General features: G+C 43.9%; 1 protein-coding gene across 1 annotated transcript in view; it reads right to left on the reverse strand.

The window, feature by feature from the left end:
• The window catches only part of LOC115117480 (multidrug resistance-associated protein 1-like), a 34067-nt gene extending 17796 nt beyond the window's left edge, over positions 1-16271 (reverse strand). Inside the window, exons 1-6 of the mRNA XM_065006170.1 lie at positions 15781-16271; positions 9106-9282; positions 7504-7629; positions 4806-4943; positions 1246-1368; positions 20-81 (exon numbers count right to left, since the gene is read on the reverse strand). Of these exons, the coding sequence (XP_064862242.1) occupies positions 20-81; positions 1246-1368; positions 4806-4943; positions 7504-7629; positions 9106-9282; positions 15781-15822 (668 nt within the window). The 5' untranslated portion in view covers positions 15823-16271. The remainder of the gene's footprint in view (positions 1-19; positions 82-1245; positions 1369-4805; positions 4944-7503; positions 7630-9105; positions 9283-15780) is intronic.
• Positions 16272-17267: the final 996 nt, after the last annotated feature.

Consider the following 17267-nt stretch of genomic DNA (forward strand, 5'->3'; position numbering starts at 1 on the left):
TTTCATTAAACCATCTTACCCAGTAAACCACCAGAAGAGCATCTTCGACAGGAAAGAGGCATCCTTGACTGGACATGGGTTCTGAAACAGATTAGAGGGGGAATGTCACTGACTTTGACCACCATGTAAATCTCTCAATGTTTAAAGGCTTTGGTAAAACATAGGACTCCTCTGTGGCTGACTAATGGTTCTATGATGTACTTGTGGAGTCTTTACTGGATGCTAATGAGTTTAAACAGCATGATGCAGTAAGGTGGTCCTCAGTGGAAACTGCATGTGTAAATAGCTGGAGACTGTGGACAGGAGTAAAGCGCGTAAACAGTTAGAGTTCGTGTTGGAGCTAGGGTTGGGAGGAGAATTTGAGGTCCATGCTGGGTGGTAACGTGTCGTCACTGTGGCACCATGCTGAACACACACACCGACACACTAGCAATTTGTGCTCATGCTCGATCTTTGGCAACCTCTCTTCCCTCTACCGCCCCCTCACCGGAGGTCTTACTCTGTCTCTCTTTCCATCTCTCTCGCTCTTCCTCTCCATCCCTCGCTTTCTCTGTTGTTGTGACTGACTATGAGAATCTCTGACCAAGATGTGGGGGGAGCAGAGAACACACTAGGGTGTGGTTCTTACACCAGGCTGTGGCTTCCAGTCCTCTGAACCTCACTACCGCTGGCCGGCCAGGACAGATGCTGAGAGACATTTAGGAGGTTTTTGGGACAGTTTGTTTTCTTGTTTTTCTCTCAAGATACAGTATTATGTCATGGACTATATAGGCTTCACTGTAGCTACCACTACCAAAGTCAGGTTGATTAGAACGGGAGTTATAGTCGCTATGGTTGTTTGGTTGGAACATGATTCATCAGTCTTTTTTGATTGGACCGACTGTGAAAGAGTGTGATTCCATAAACCGCATAAATACAGAACAACGTTGGTGTAGAAGTGGTGTAACGGTCGTAGCATGGTTCATGTGGTGTGTGAGTCGTGTGTATGGAATGGACAGAGTAGACAACACATTCATTCATTAATTTACAGTGTCCTCGTAGGAAAGTGGGCAGAGAGAGGAAGTGAATCACTTGATCTTCCACCAAAAGGGAAACTCAGGGAGTGTGTTGACAACGAAAGTCAAAAACCACAAGATGGCTTCTATTCTCAATCCCAGTCTCTGCCCAAGCATTCTCTCATGTTTTGGAAGGAGAGAGCATTTTGACGGAAGTGAAATATAGCCCACGTTCTGATCTAATGCCTACTTTGACGAGGACGGTTTTTCCCTCTGGAGGCTGGTCAGCGAAACAACACAGGAAGAGCTGGGCCAGTTGGAGTGAGAAGTAGGAGAAAAATGCTGTGTATCTCACAATATCGGTGGTGATACCCTGTTAAAAAAAGGAAACAGTGAATATTACATGATTTGCCTAAGTATATAAGGGTTAAATAAGTACAATTGCCAATGTTATTATTGTCATTGCATTTCTCATGCAACATATAGTTGTGTAACCATTTGTGGGTTACTGAGATATGCATCTTTTGAGTTTTAAGACATGGAAATGGGTTGGTTACACACAGCATTGGAACTGTGCCATCAAGGAAATCGTGTTTCAAATTAAATGCTCTGTCACAACTAGTAAACAATGTATCATTAATTGCTATACTTTTTATTTTATCAGTGTGGGTTTGCATGAGTTTGTCAAAATGCAAGCTTTTCTTCCCAGATAAAGATTTCAAGATTTCCCATGCTTGAACTCAACATAAGGAACACTATATAAGACAGGATATGGTTATATGCCACGATCACAGAGAGACTCAATAAAGCTTATTTTGAACCGTAAAGCCAAATCATGGTGAAAAACCAAAGTCTTTAATATAAATGAAGCAATAGTAAAAAGCTCCCTGCAGTCACGCTACGACCCATATCTGTAAATAGAGAGATTGTGGGAGAAGCAGACACAAACCAACAACCCTCCCTCCCTCTTTCTCAATGGAAGACAGCCAAAACAGTGATATTAACCACGTATTATGTGAAATGTGGTTTCCACATGTTATTCTTAACTTATAAGAGACCAGCAGCAGGCCTGTTTTTGATGGCCCATATGTCAACCTAATGTTGACCCGTTTCCCTTTGTGTGAAAGTCAGAGCCATAGTAAACGGCAGTTGGAGTGATTTTGTCATTTTAGTCATTTAGCATTTTAGACACTTATCCAGCCCTTACAGGAGCAGTTAAGGTTAAGTTGCCTTGCTCAAAGGCAAAATATTTTTCATCTAGTTGGCTCAGGGATTTGAACCAGAGACCTTTCGGTTACTGGCACAAGACTCTTAACCGCTAGGCTGTCTGCCGCACAGGTACGACTTATGATCAAATCAAATTGTAATTGTCAGATGCTTCATAAACAATAGGTGTAGATTTACAGTCAAAGGCTTATGAGCAATGATAGCGTGGCTATGTACAGGGGGTACCAGCACCTAGTCGATGTGCAGGGGTACGAGGAAATTGAGGAAGATATGTACATATAGGTAGGGGTAAAGTGACTAGGCAACAGGATAGATACACTGCTGCTATTTTCTATTTCTGTATGTGATGAGTGAGTGTGTGGCGAATGTGTGCGTGTATGTGTTGGATTGTCAGTGTGAGTGTGTGGGTAGAGTCCAGTGTGTATGCATAGAGTCAAAATAGTGCAAAAAGGGTCAATGCAGATATTCCGGTCAGCTATTTGGTTAACTATTTAGCACACTTATGACTTGGGGATTGAAGAGGTTCAGGAACCTTTTGGTCCCAGACTTAGCACACCTGTACCATTTGCCATGCGGTAGCAGATAGAACAGTCTATGACTTGGTTGGCTGGAGTTTTTGACCATTTTTAGGCCCTTCCTCTGGCACCACCTGGTATATAGGTCCTGGATGGCAGGGACTTCAACCCCAGTGATGTACTGGGCCGTACGCACTACCCTCTGTAGCATCTTGCGGTCAGATGCCGAGCAGTTGCCATACCAAGTGGGGATGCAGCCAGTCGAGATGCTCTCAATGGTGGCAGCTGTAGAACTTTTTGATCATCTGACGGCCCATGCCAAATCTTTTTTAGCCTCCTGACGGGGGAAGAGGCATTGTCGTGCCTTCTTCACGACTGTGTTGGTGTGTTTGGACCAGGATAGGTCCTTAGTGATGTGGACACTGAGGAACTTGGAAGCTCTCGACCCGCTCCACTACAGCCCATGTGAATGGGGGAATATTCGTCCCTCCGTTTCCTGTAGTTGTTGATGACAACCTCACCCTATGTTGCGCCCAGAGTGCAGATGGGGAGAACAAACTGGATCCGGCCGCATAGTGAAAACAGGGTCAGGATGGTATGGGGCTAGGAGTGGGTGGTAATATATGCCTGTAAACATAGGTCAGTTGGTCTGACCAATGAGCCGAGGGAATTGGGTCTGCAAAACCAAACATGAGCTCTGTACACTATGTACACTCTCAACGCTTTTACCGGTGCAGTGAAATGTCTCATGTTGAGATACAGGTACAACTGTCTTCTAATGTTGTTGCCTGTCTACCAGAAGAGCTGTCTCAAAGTTCTTCTCTGAGTTTGTCCAAATGATCAGTGCTGGTGGTGGCCACGTGTGTGCACGTTTGAAAATGTGCCCGTCTATACACTAGTGTACAGACTGACCAGGTGAATCCAGGTGAAAGCTATGATCCCTTATTGATGTCACCTGTTAAATCCAACCAGGGTTTTTCACACTCAACAGTTTCTAGTCTGTATCAAGAATGGTCCACCGCCCAAAGGACATCCAGCCAACTTGACACAACTGTGGGAAGCATTGGAGACAACATGGGCCATTCACCTTGTGCCGATGTATTGAGGCTCTTCTGAGGGGAAAAGGGGGTGCAACTCAATATTAGGAAGGTGTTCTTAATGTTTTGTTCTCCCGGTGTATGTGACTGTGTTGAGAGGATAATACAAATACTGTATTTCCCAGTAGGTCGGTCCCAGTAGGTGTTTGCTGGCTGCTCCTGCCTATAAAAGTGGTGTTGACGTGCCTCTGGTCTGACCCTGGGCTGCCATGTTGGGTTGTCTCACCATCACTATCGGTTTTACCTCAGACCTGTCATTACCGCTGGCCTAAACACTACGTGTGGTAATGTCATACTGGAGGCGATAAGGATGTGATATGGATGTGTGTTTTTCTAAAAGCACGAATGCTGTTACCGCTTTGACAAATACGAGGACAATGATTGCAGTGTCTGGAAGGAAGAGACACCAGATGAGAGGAGAGGGGAGTCTAGCAATCTACAGAGGCTTTAGGGAGACAAGGGAGACGAGAGTTGGCGGTGTCTGTCATCCGCCCTACCAACACTGCAGGGTTTCCTCTGTCGACTTTTGGGAGGCAATGCATTTCTACCCAAGTCATGCTAAGTCTAGACTAGAAAACCCTTGGTTAATTTTGTGGAGTTACGAATAAAGCATAGCAGGCACAACAGCATCTCTATATCAAGCAATGCGCTCTCTAGTCTCTAAGTCTAGACTATGGGTAGACAACCCTTCAGACAAACTAGTTCTGCAGGGTCACTGAGTGCAAACCTAAGCAGACATAACAGTCAGGATGTAGGCGTAGCATATTCATCCAAGTAAATTGTTTCCTACGATACAAAATTACTGTGTGTCATGACTGTTTTGACAGTGGTCTCTATTAACCTACATTCACATAGCGTGAACTTGTAACATCAGTCATGCAGACACTGAGTATGTTAGTGCCTGTGTCATCACACCTGCTACTTCTCCCATAGACCATAGAGAATAAAGTCATGTTCTACTACCACCGTACCTCGTACATAGCCAGCTGGATCTTTGCCCGTAGGGGCACCAGGGAACACACCACCACCAGGACCCAGAACAGGAAGAGGAAGACAGAGGAACGACAGCCTCGTATCCTCTCCAACTGGATGATGCATATGGCCAGGACCTGAGGAGAGAGTGGGAGAGAGAGTGAGATTAGTAAGACTTGCATTACAACGGACAGTGAAAGTCAAGCGAGTGTTTTGAAAGGAGAGACCCCCGACTGAGGACTGGCAAGCGAGTCTACTTTGAAACTCAACAACTATTACTTTGAAGATGAAAATTAATCCCTCAATAAATCCTCTGTATTCACTGTCATTCCCAGTAGTCTCTCTGAGGCTGAGAAGAAAGCTGAGAAGAATCAATGGCAAAATAGAAAATATTTGTAAGGATTGGTTTTGGCTTTTGCTGGTTTTGGAGAAAGAGGTTAGATTGGGATTTCCCTGACCGCAGAAGCAGCTGTTATCCTGCTGACTTCCTTCAATAAAACAACAGATGTATGGTACTATGCCCTCCACCCCTCCTTCCTTCCATCCATGCATTGCCTTTTGCCTGAATTGCACTATATTTATTTTATTTTATTCAAAAACATCTCTGAGCTCTTCTATTTTGTTCGAATACAGGCTGTCATTGTAAGTAAAATAAAATTCTTAACTGACTTGCCTGGTTAAATAAATGTTTAGTAAAATAAGTAGATTAAACAGGACTGATTCCATGTTTTGGGGCACCAGTGTCTCGTCTCTCCACGGGCTGAGTTTTGGCTGTAATTATCTCTGACTGTCTGTAGTTTGGTCAAGTTGAGAAGTCATCTACCCTCGCCAGCTCATCACTAAAAGTAGAGTGTGGTTATAGAGTTGCATAATAGATACCATACTGGTTCCATCAGATCTTAAAAACTGTCCTGTTTTTAAGCAAACAGCCATGAACACCATATAAACACTATATGTATGCTATAGAGTGGAGATAAATATGGTGATTGTTGGGTTAATTTTCAGATTCTATGCCAATTGTTAGACTAGCCACATTGCAGGCAAAGAAATGGCCTCCAGACTCATAATTACCAGTATAAACTCTTGATAGATCAATGACGCCATAGAAACTAGCCTGGTCCCAGATAGTTTTGTGCTACCTTGACAACTCCTAAAGGTTATAGTGTGGCAAGACAGCACAAACTGATCTGGGACCAGGCTAGGTAGAAACACTGTATAGAAAAAGATCTATGCTGTGTGGTTGGATGTCAGGTTCATTTCCCAGTTTCTATGCTGCTTGGCCTGTTGCCTAACTAACCACATTGCAAGCAAGAAATGGTCATTCCCTTTTGAGAGGAACCCATTTCCTTGAATGGAAGTCAGTGGGTGTAACTAAGTCCATTACTAAACTAAAACCTAACTCAATTCCCTACCTAGTAATTATACTGGAAGTCTGGGGAATTGTGGTGGAAAAATAACTCTGCGTCATGGTGTCGCTGATTACAGCAGATGGCGTGCCTTGCAAGCAGCAAGTAGGAAGGGAGAGTAACCATGACCACGAACCGGGGTGAGTCTGGTGAATTTAAAAAAATTCCCATACATTGACTATATGGGTCAATGAGTACGAGAAACAAGCAAAATAACGTAGTTTCTTTTGGACACTGTGTTCCTTAGCTTTACGTATGGGGAAACCAGAGGGTGGTGGCTGCCATTATGGTTCTGTGTCCAGAAAATGATTGGCCTTGGCTTTTTATTTACATAGCAACCAACCAATCAACTGTAAATATCATGGCTGGTTAACTGTAGCAATGTCTTGGATTTCAAATCTGGGTCGCTAATGTGATAAAAAAGTGACCTTTTAAAAAATGGATGCCTTGTGTACCTGGTACAAGAGATGCATTCAGTATTTCTTCACCCAAACAGTTGCTGATATTGACCTAAGAGTCTGAGGTGACCACAGGTGGGCCAGGCTGTCTGATTTGGAGGGACTGAGTCTGTGCAGCACTTGTGTTCGGCCTCTGAGGGAGAGGGGATTTATGGGTAGGGGGGTCATGGCTCTGTGAGTCAGCTACAGGAGGCACACTGCCTATTCCCAACCCCTTGCACCTCTGCCTCTGTCTTAAATCTGACATTATACCCCCCCACACACAGTAGTAAACATGACTTCATTCTATCTAGCTGGGCCTCCCATAGTGCACTGCACTGCTCTCCACCGACGTTCTTCTCTGCCTGATCCCAGTACTGTAAATTAGTGGGGAGGATGATTTGAGAGTAGAGTACAGTATGTCTTTGTAATCATTGTAGAAGTTGTCACACAGTGTTTATTGACAGAAGTCATGGAGTGCTTTACTTAGCCCCTGCCCTCTCTAAGAGTAAATCAGGAGTAAACGACTCAATCTGCTGCTATACGCATGCACCCCCAGGATCTGCTGTCAGGGAAGCCTCTTTGTTCACGATTGCTCTCTCCGTCTACTATGTCTCAGTATCGCCTCTTGACTTCTCTTCCTTGACAGCAGATCCTGGCAGTGCATTAAAAATATATATCATGTTTGTCACCTGCTTAAATAAAGGTAGGGGGGGAAAGCAACCCCCAGGATCTACTGTCAGGAAAGAGAAGTCAACAGCAGATACTGAGACATAAACAGTAGATAGAGAGAGAGAGCAATCGTGAAGAAAGAAGCTGAGACAAAGACATTGGCTGATGGTTACAGTACTTACCACAGTCAAGCTGCGTATGATGGGACTGAGGAGGAAGACCATGTGGTTTTGGATCTCATGACTCCTCTCCAGAAGAATGTAGAAGAACTCCACGAAGCCAAATGAGGCCAGGAGGAACCCCAGCACCTGGAGGATGGACAGACACAGGGAGGGAAGCAGAATGAGGTCTGCAGTACTGTCATTGTGATGGATTCAAACCTTTTGGTTACTGGGGAAACCAGAAACATGCATCTTTAGCACCTAAATGACAATCTGGACTCAAGAGACTCTGGAACTGTCAATACATATTGTCAAGTTGCACGTCTCCATATTGTAAGTATTTTATATACTTTATACAGACTGAAGTACAACCACATGGAACATAACATTGGAAAGTGAGAAGGGACCAAGACATTTAAATGTACATGTAACCCTCTTGGAGTGCCATGTATGCCATCCTATAAACTCTTACGTTCATCCTGTAAACTCTTACGTTCGTCCTATAAACTCTTACGTTCGTCCTATAAACTCTTACGTTCATCCTGTAAACTCTTACGTTCGTCCTGTAAACTTACGTTCGTCCTATAAACTCTTACGTTCATCCTGTAAACTCTTACGTTCGTCCTGTAAACTCTTACGTTCGTCCTATAAACTCTTACGTTCATCCTGTAAACTCTTACGTTCGTCCTGTAAACTCTTACGTTCGTCCTGTAAACTCTTACGTTCGTCCTGTAAACTCTTACGTTCGTCCTGTAAACTCTTACGTTCGTCCTGTAAACTCTTACGTTCGTCCTGTAAACTCTTATGCTCGTCCTGTAAACTCTTACGTTCGTCCTGTAAACTCTTACGTTTGTCCTATAAACTCTTATGTTCGTCCTGTAAACTCTTACGTTCGTCCTGTAAACTCTTACGTTCGTCCTGTAAACTCTTATGTTCGTCCTGTAAACTCTTACGTTCGTCCTGTAAACTCTTACGTTTGTCCTATAAACTCTTATGTTCGTCCTGTAAACTCTTACGTTCGTCCTGTAAACTCTTACGTTTGTCCTATAAACTCTTACGTTCGTCCTGTAAACTCTTACGTTTGTCCTGTAAACTCTCCATGCTTTCTTGAGTACTCTCTAAACCTTCAAGGCTTTTCCCCACTGATATCCCCTCCTCTTGCTCTCTAAGGCATGAAATTGTCCCCGGCCGGCCCTATATAAACACTAACCATGTGGTGCTTGGTTTTCACAGTACTTCACACTCATATTATTTTATGGCAGATATGGTTGGTGCACTCGAACACTCGCCTGGTCTTGTATAATGTTAATGGCCATGCCATGTCTACTCTTGCGGTTTGGTTTAAAGGCTGGTCTTAAGGCTCAGGACTGATTGGTGCAGGCTGGTTGTACTTTCGGGTTGAAACGTTGCACTGAATAACACTACAGGCGCATCCAGCAGTGTGTGGGTACTGGGTATCTATTTTTCTTTCATGACTTTACTTTTTGTACCCTGCATCTGCAAGCCACTGGATGTGCTTATGAACTCATAGAGATAGAATGACTAGAATGGACAATTCAAGTCACTGTTCTGTGATCGTTGGACCGACCGCTGACCATATTGGGATTCTATGGGTTGGCTCACCGTCTTGGCAGTGCAGAGAGTGGAGATTCGGATGCATCCACAGTCATGGCAGTAGAGTTTGAGGGCGTAGAAGGGCGCCAACAGCCAGAGGTAGACGCACGGGAACCAGACCAGCACCGTGTTCTGGAAGCACTCGGTCAGGTCCGGTTTGTCCGTGTACCACGTTCGATTCCAGTCCTGGAAAAGACAAAGATAGACCCGTTAATATGTGTGAATTAGGATGGTAGAGAGTGGAGGAGTAGGTTTCTGCACCATTCTCTGCACTGAGTAGAATTCATTTATTTCTTGACTCAATACAGATTTATATTTATGTAATGGAGTATTGTTCATTGTTTTCATGAGTTCATTTTAAGTACAGAATTACTCATTCAGTCTCTAAATTGGCTGTGTTCAAATAAATTCAATTCAACCAATTTTCCTCCAAGCTTCGCCTACTGTACTGTCAACTTGAGGAACGTCAATTTGATATATCAGTCTAACAGTTTACTCCTGTCAGGGTATTAGCCTAGTGACAGATTATTGAGGGCAAGGGTTGTTAAATGAACTGTTTGAAGCAGGGCTGAGTCCAGTCCAGAGAAACTGGACGCTGGCTACAGTATAATGTCCTGGTCTGTGTATCTAGGCAATGGAGAGTGAAACCACAGCAAGTCAACATACGGTAATCTGTGTGTGCGTTGGTTGGATGGTTGGAGCTTGGGAGTTTTTCGTCTTTTTGTCTACAGAGCTGAGTCAGTCCTGGAATATTTTAACCCACGGCTCCACCACGTTTAAAAACTTTCCCCTTTGGAAGGGCGAAGTCAGTCAATATATTACAGTACATGATGACGATACAAACCCACTTAGACGACAGTGGGATGTATTCTGTTTGTGCCGACCGAAGTGTGTACTGTTGGCCGAAGTTGCCAAATCCACATTTCCAGATTGCATCATGCAAGCCTGCAGCCCCCGGCGACGGTGGGCTGAAAAGGAAGGAAGTCTGACTGTAAAAAGCACCAAAATACTCTTAGCCTCTAAGTGCTCTGTTGTACTCTCACCTCTCCCTGTTTATCACCTCTAAGCCCTCTGACGAGGGGCTGGGTTTCTGGCTGCAGTTTGGAGGAGCTAGAGGTGCCTGCAGAGTTGCGAGAGGAAGTGGGTTTAACTACTATGGTCGGCTGGACTTGTTGAGTAGCGGCGATGCAGCATTGTGAATCATACACACACAAACACACACACAGCAGCTTGTAACAGCGGGGCAAGGCAGACTCCCAAGGGCATAAGGGAGAGTGACCACAATTCATAACAGCTGTATGTTCGGTCTTTACGCACCAGCAACACCAAATGTGTTACTATACTAACAAATGTGTTATTAATTTCAGTTTATCCCACATGAGGAAATTCTGCTCCTACTACATAAAATACTCCAGATCATGTGTGAGGAAATTCATCCACCTACTGAATATTTTCTCCGTGTAACAGGTATTCTTCTGAAGTGCTAGATGGCTATTGACTCAATGAGTGGGAGTCTTTTTCACAGTCTCTCCTTGGCTCCTGTGGTAAATTTAGGCCTGCGAACAAACACTTTTACAACTGTTATATAAGAATCGTAAGTTGTCAAACAAACTCAAAAGCTTTTTCTTGGTCACCTTGCTCAGCGTTTTCTGAATTGGCTACAGAAGCTTCTTCCAGACCTTGGTTTGGATGGAAATGGAAGGTCTATTTTTACCTATCAAACGTAGTGATGTGAACTGAGGAGAGAGAGCCTGCATGGACTGTGTTGTGCACCTTTCAGTTATCGGAGAGAAATGATACATTCTGATTCCTTTTTGATATCATTCAATTCTTCACTGTAATACTTTACGTCACTGCAAGCATAAATGTGTCCAAAGATCTCAACCATTTGGCATACTAGTTAGTTAGTTAGTTAAATTGGATCTGTTCATTGTCATTTAGAGAATGTTGTAATTGTCTCGACAGGACTGTTCATCATTGCCTTTGTCACGTCTCCCAAATTGCAGAGTAGTTTTGATTTAAGATAAGGTTTTCAAAACATGTTGAATTGCAGGGTTTCAATACAATCCCTCCAGTTTGCAGAGTAGGTGTTGTCTGAACCACACCTCTCTTGCTGAATGCAGGATTCTCTATGTCAAATTGTCTTTATCCACAATGCAAGATAATAACATTTGATTGATAGGGGATGAAATAATTCTCTTTTCACCTTTCAGCTCTTTGACTAGAACTGTTACCAAAGTAAGATTATGTTGTTGATGTAGCCGCACCACTCTGAAGGGCTCCGGGCCCAGGGACATACGTTGCCATAGAATTACTACATATCCGTTATGTGTTCTATGTTTCACCTTCTGTAAATGTTTCATTTGAATGTTCCAGAGTTCTCCCATTCGCAACATTCTGTTTTATGTCTTGTCCCACGTTGGGAACTTTGTTAAAGAGGCTGCTGGCACAAGATTAGGTCGGCCACCTTTGTATACAGTTAGATTGGTGAGCTCGGATGGTACATCGACTGATAATGGCCATTTTTCTGGCTTTGTTGGCAATATAACGATTATGGCATGTTACTTGGTAGCAGATTGTTCTAGAAGTAGCAGACTGTTCTATGGATGAAATCTCAATTAGTGTTTGCATGTCTATTCCTGAATAAGACTGATATGTGAATATCAGGTGTGTGAGAGAGAGAAAGAAAGAAAAAGAGAGGGGGAATAGAGAGAATGACACAGGGAGAGAGCGAGAGAGGTACAGACAGAGAGCGAGTGATGACAGGTGATTGACCGATACATCTCTTCCTGGATCAATGCCATTCTCCAATTTTCGAATAAAAGTACACTCACACCAACGATAGTTCACATGTGTATCTGAATTTGGCTGGCATGTGAATAGCAGGTCTGAGTGATAGAGAAAGAGGGGGGGGGTAGAGAGAGAGAGAGAGGACAGGGGGATTGACTAATGGCTTTCTAGCTGGATCAGGGCCATTCTCACATTTTTTTGAATCAAGATACAGAATGTGGAGCTTTGCTCCTATCTGTACTATTAGGGATTACCGGCAGCTATCCACATACTGATTGATCCACATGCTTTGCTGTACCTGATATTCCCAGATATCCTTACATTACCTACGTAGCATCACATAGGATGCTTACACTCTTTGAGACTCCAATTCTCGTGCTTAGCGTGGTGTCACTATCCATGCCATCATTCTACTTAGATTACAGCCAGCACTCTACTTAGATTACAATGCATGTCCAATACATTGATTTCTTCATTAAGTGGTATGTGGATATTGGAACCTCGTAGCCTAAGGTCTTTCTTGGCAAGGATTATTCCTGTCTGCCCTAAGTGCACTTACATAGGTGCCTATGGCTCTAATGTAATTTGAGAAAGGTCAATGCATACTGTACCTTCCTTTTTATTTTTTTATTTGGCAAGTCAGTTAAGAACAAATTCTTATTTTCAATGACGGCCTAGAAACAGTGGGTTAACTGCCTGTTCAGGGGCAGAACGACAGATTTTTTACCTTGTCAGCTCGGGGATTTGAACTTGCAACCTTTCAGTTACTAGTCCAATGCTCTAACCACTAGGCTACCCTGCCGCCCCTTGTACCACAGAGAAGTCTACCTGGAAAGTCTTCAGTAACCTAACTTTGAAAGTAAACTTTCGGAAACGTATGCCTGAACTCTGAACTTACTCTACGCCCTGTAGGTTTAAATGTGTCAACGTGTGCATGCTGGGACAGTTTGAACTGAACTCTTTCAGGACAATAAAGTCAACCACCAATGAGCACCTTATAGAAAATTGGCAGAACGTTAGTAAAAAAGACAATCCTACACAGTACATTACATACATACATACACACTACTCTGCCAAGATGCATTTATCCCTGCAGAACAATACATAGTCCTGCCACAATAATTGCATGATACACTATATGTACAAAAGTATGTGGACACCCCTTCAAATGAGTGGATTTGGCTACTTCAGCCACACCCGTTGCTGACAGGTGTATAAAATCAAGCACACAGTCATGCAATCTCCATAGTCAAACATTGGCAGTAGAATGGCCTTACTGAAGAGCTCAGTGACTGTCCCATGTGGCACCACCCAACAAGTCAGTTCATAACATTTCTGCCCTGCTAGAGCTGCCAACTGTAAGTGCTGTTATTGTGAAGTGGAAACGTCTAGGAGCAACAACGACTCATCAGCCATGAAGTGGTAGGCCACACAAGCTCACAGAACGGGGCCGCTGAGTGCTGCAGCATGTATCGCATAAAAATTGTCTGTCCTCAGTTGCAACACTCACTACCGAGTTCCAAACTGCCTCTGGAAGCAACGTCAACTGTTCATCGGGAGCTTAATGAAATGGGTTTCCATGGCTGAGCAGCCGCACACAACCCTAAGATCACCATGCGCAATGCCAAGCGTCGGCTGGAGTGGTGTAAAGTAAGCTAACATTGGACTCTGGAGCAGTGATATTCTATACATTCATTACTCTTCTGGGAAGGCTTTCCACTAGATGTTGGAACATTGCTGCGGGGACTTGCTTCCATTCTACCACAAGAGCATCAGTGAGGTCAGCACTGATGTTGGGCGATTATGCCTGGCTCACAGTCGGCGTTCCAATTCATCCCAAAGGTATTGGATGGTGTTGAAATGCTTATGTTTCTAGCTCCAACAGTACAATAATAACTAACAGCACAAAACAATACACACAAATCCCCAAAATATCAGAACGAGCCATGTCAGAGTCCGAAATGGTGTGTATAGACCGTATGGACAGTATATGAACAGAAAAGGTGTGTACAGCAGTAGTTATATGGGATTCAATGACTGTATACAAATGGCAGCACTATGTACATAGAGCAACTGTCTCTAAGTGGCAAAGTAGAGTACTGGGTGGGAGCCGGCTAGTTGGGACTATTTAACAGTCTGATGGCCTGGAGATAGAAGCTGTTTTTCAGTCTCTTGGTCCCAGCTTTAATGCACCTGTACTGACCTCGCCTTCTAGGTGGTAGCGGGGTGAACAGGCCGTGGCTCGGATGGCTGAGGTCCTAGATGATCTTCTTGGCCTTCTTGTGACACCGAGGGCTGTAGATGTCCCAAAGGGCAGGCAGTGTGCCCCGGTGATGCGTTGGGCTGACCACACCACCCTCTGGAGAGCCATACAGTTGCGGACGGAGCAATTGCTGTACCATGCAGTGATACAGCCCGACAGGAGGCTCTCAATGGTACATCTGTAGAATTTCTTCAGCCTCCTGAGGTTGTTGCGCTTTCTTCACCACACTGTCTGTGTGTATGGACAATTTCAGGTTGTCAGTGATGTGCACACCAAGGAACTTGAAGCTTTAGATCATACCCCAAAGATCATACTCCACCTCTATCCGAATACCTGAGACCCGAGCGGATCCGGATCCAGAATTCTAAATAATGTCACGGGTCTGGGTCGGCTCTGATATGATTGTCACGGGTTTCGGGTAGGTGGATGAGAGAGAGAGAGAGAGAGAGAGAGAGGGGAGCGTGCAGCTTGTTGTTGTTGGCCAATCATAAGTCAGCAAAGCGGCAATAGGCTACAGTCATAGAGCCTCTGTGTGTGGCAAAAGTTAGGAGATATCTAATCAGTGGAAGATGAAAGTCAAAGGAGAAGGACATGCTACAACGACCAAGAGCCAACATGTAGACTTCTGCCCAGTATTCTGAATGGAGTTGTTGTTATTTGTAACTGTAGGATGAGAAAGTGCGTGCACTGCAGCCTCAATTAGCCTAGCTAGCTAAAGTTAGTTAGCTTTAATAGCTTCTCCTGGTTTGATGCAGTCAAGACAGGTACTACGTCATCATGTTTGATGATAAATAACCTAGCTATGGCAGCTATTAGTCTACTATAGTGCGAGTCGGCTTGTTGGTTGGTTGCCGTCTCTCGTCTTTCACTCCCTGCTCCCTGTGTCACTTGCTCATTATTCATGATTCATTCAGGATTATCCGTAATCATGGTAGCATCCACATTTTCCATTGTTATTTACTGTAAAAGCGAGACCAAATGACACAATACATTATTTACCATTGATATCTATTGGGCACAAAATAATCTGAAACATAACCAAAACAAACTGCAAATGCATCCCACAAGTTTTGCTGCATCATGTTATGAGTATGCTTGTCATCATCATTTTTTAGGATACAAATAAATGGAATAAAGCTAAGCACAGGAAACATCCTAGAAGAAAACCTGGTTCAGTATGCTTTCCAACAGACACTGGGAGACAAATGCACCTTTCAACAGGACAATAACCGAAAACAAAAAGGTCAAATCTACACTGGAGTTGCTTACCAAGATGACATTGAATGTTCCTGAGTGGTCTAGTTACAATTTTGACTTAAATCAAATTGAAAATCTATGGCAAGACTTGAAAATGGCTTTTTAGCAATGATCAACAACCAACTTGACAGAGACTCACTGCCAAAGGTTTTATTTGTCATACATTTTAATCAATGTTAGAATTTTTCTTCCACTTCCACATTACATAGTATTTTGTGTAGATCGTTGACCAAAAATGACAATTAAATCCATTTACGTCAAGGGGTGTGAACACTTTCTGAAGGCACTGTATTCTAAATAGATTTCAAACAGTTGACTACAGGTACTTGCTCAAACAAGTGAACTTTTGAACATGAGGTCCATCATGCACTCACCCATAGAGGATCCAGGCCACTGAGTTCACAAAAGGCATCCATCCACTCCCCTTCACCTTCCTCCTCACTTCTCTCTGGGGTTCAATATCCCTTCTCAGGATGGGCACAGGTACTGTATGAGTGAGAGAGAGTGTCTGTGTGTAAGACTCCTCTTTCTGAAGTAAAATATCTCTGCTCTCAGGTGTAGGCTAGTCACTCAGTGTGTGTCAGTGTGAGACTTCTCCTTAATGAAGGCACATTGTGTGTGTTTCTGTGTTAAGGTACACTATGTGTGTCTGTGTTTCAAGGTTCACTGTGTGTGTCTGTGTTAGTATAATACTTATGTTAGTGAAGCCACTCAAGTGTTCTAGTGTTCAAGTCAAGTGTTCCTCTCTCTCTCTCTCTGACACCTTGTGCTCTCTCTGTGCTCCTCCAGCAGTTCTGAGTCCCTCTCTGTGTCTCCGCTGTTTATGAGTGTGTCTCCCTGTTAGGTGGGTGGAAGTATTTCTCTCTCTCTTTCTCTGTCGCTCTCTCTCTCTGTCTCTCTCTCCCCTCTTTTTCTCCAACCTCTGCTGGATCTTGATCAAAACACCACAACTTGCTACTCCCCCTTGATAGGATGGCAGTCTGTTCCACACCCAGAAACACTCCTCTCCCCCCTCTCTCCCCTCGACACCCGTCCTCTCCCTGTAGTAAAGTAGCAGCTTTATCTCCCTCTGTGACCACGAGGAGTTTTGTTTTTACATTGACACAGTTAAGTAGGTGCGATTTTCAGAGTTCAAAGTTCATTCCTGGCCCCTTGCTTGTCCTGATAACCTAGATATGTAATTGCAGCTGTTTGACATCTATGTAAACAAAGGACCATGGGAATGCATTTAATTTCCTACCAGCATTTAGGTGAGAAACACTTTGCAAGAGCGGAACACACACACATATAAAAATATGTATACACACACATGCACAGTAATGATTTATTTGAGTGTAGTTCATAACCGTGCCATGCCACTCTAGCTAACCACACACACACACAGGCAACAGTAGTCTATCAGTGCCCCAGCCAGGACCATGGAGTTGACACAGAGAGACAGGGTGTCATTTCTGAGATATGTAGCCGTCCATGATGTTGTGTAGAATGCAGCAACTTACTGATTCATTTTTTTGGGTGTGGATTCTGAGAGGAGATTATGGAGAGTGTGTGTGTGTGTGTGTGTGTGTGTGTGGAGTTGGAGGGTGTGTATGAGGAACTTTTGTGATATGTGTGTGTGCTTGGTCCTGCATGTGTGTGTGTGTGTGTGTGTGCGTGCACGTGCGTCTGTATGTGCGTTCGTTTGTGTGTGCACGCATGCATGTGTGTGTGTGTGTGTGTGGGTAGTGTGTGGGGCAGTTATTATGTGAGGAGAGTGCCAGATGTGAGGATGAGTAACCATGCAGCACTTCACTTTCCTCCGAACCTCAGCCAAACCTTCAAAAAAAAACTCACCACAAACTCTGACCCCAACAGACATCCA

Source organism: Oncorhynchus nerka, linkage group LG21 (genome assembly GCF_034236695.1).
Source record: "Oncorhynchus nerka isolate Pitt River linkage group LG21, Oner_Uvic_2.0, whole genome shotgun sequence".
Lineage (NCBI taxonomy): Eukaryota > Metazoa > Chordata > Actinopteri > Salmoniformes > Salmonidae > Oncorhynchus > Oncorhynchus nerka.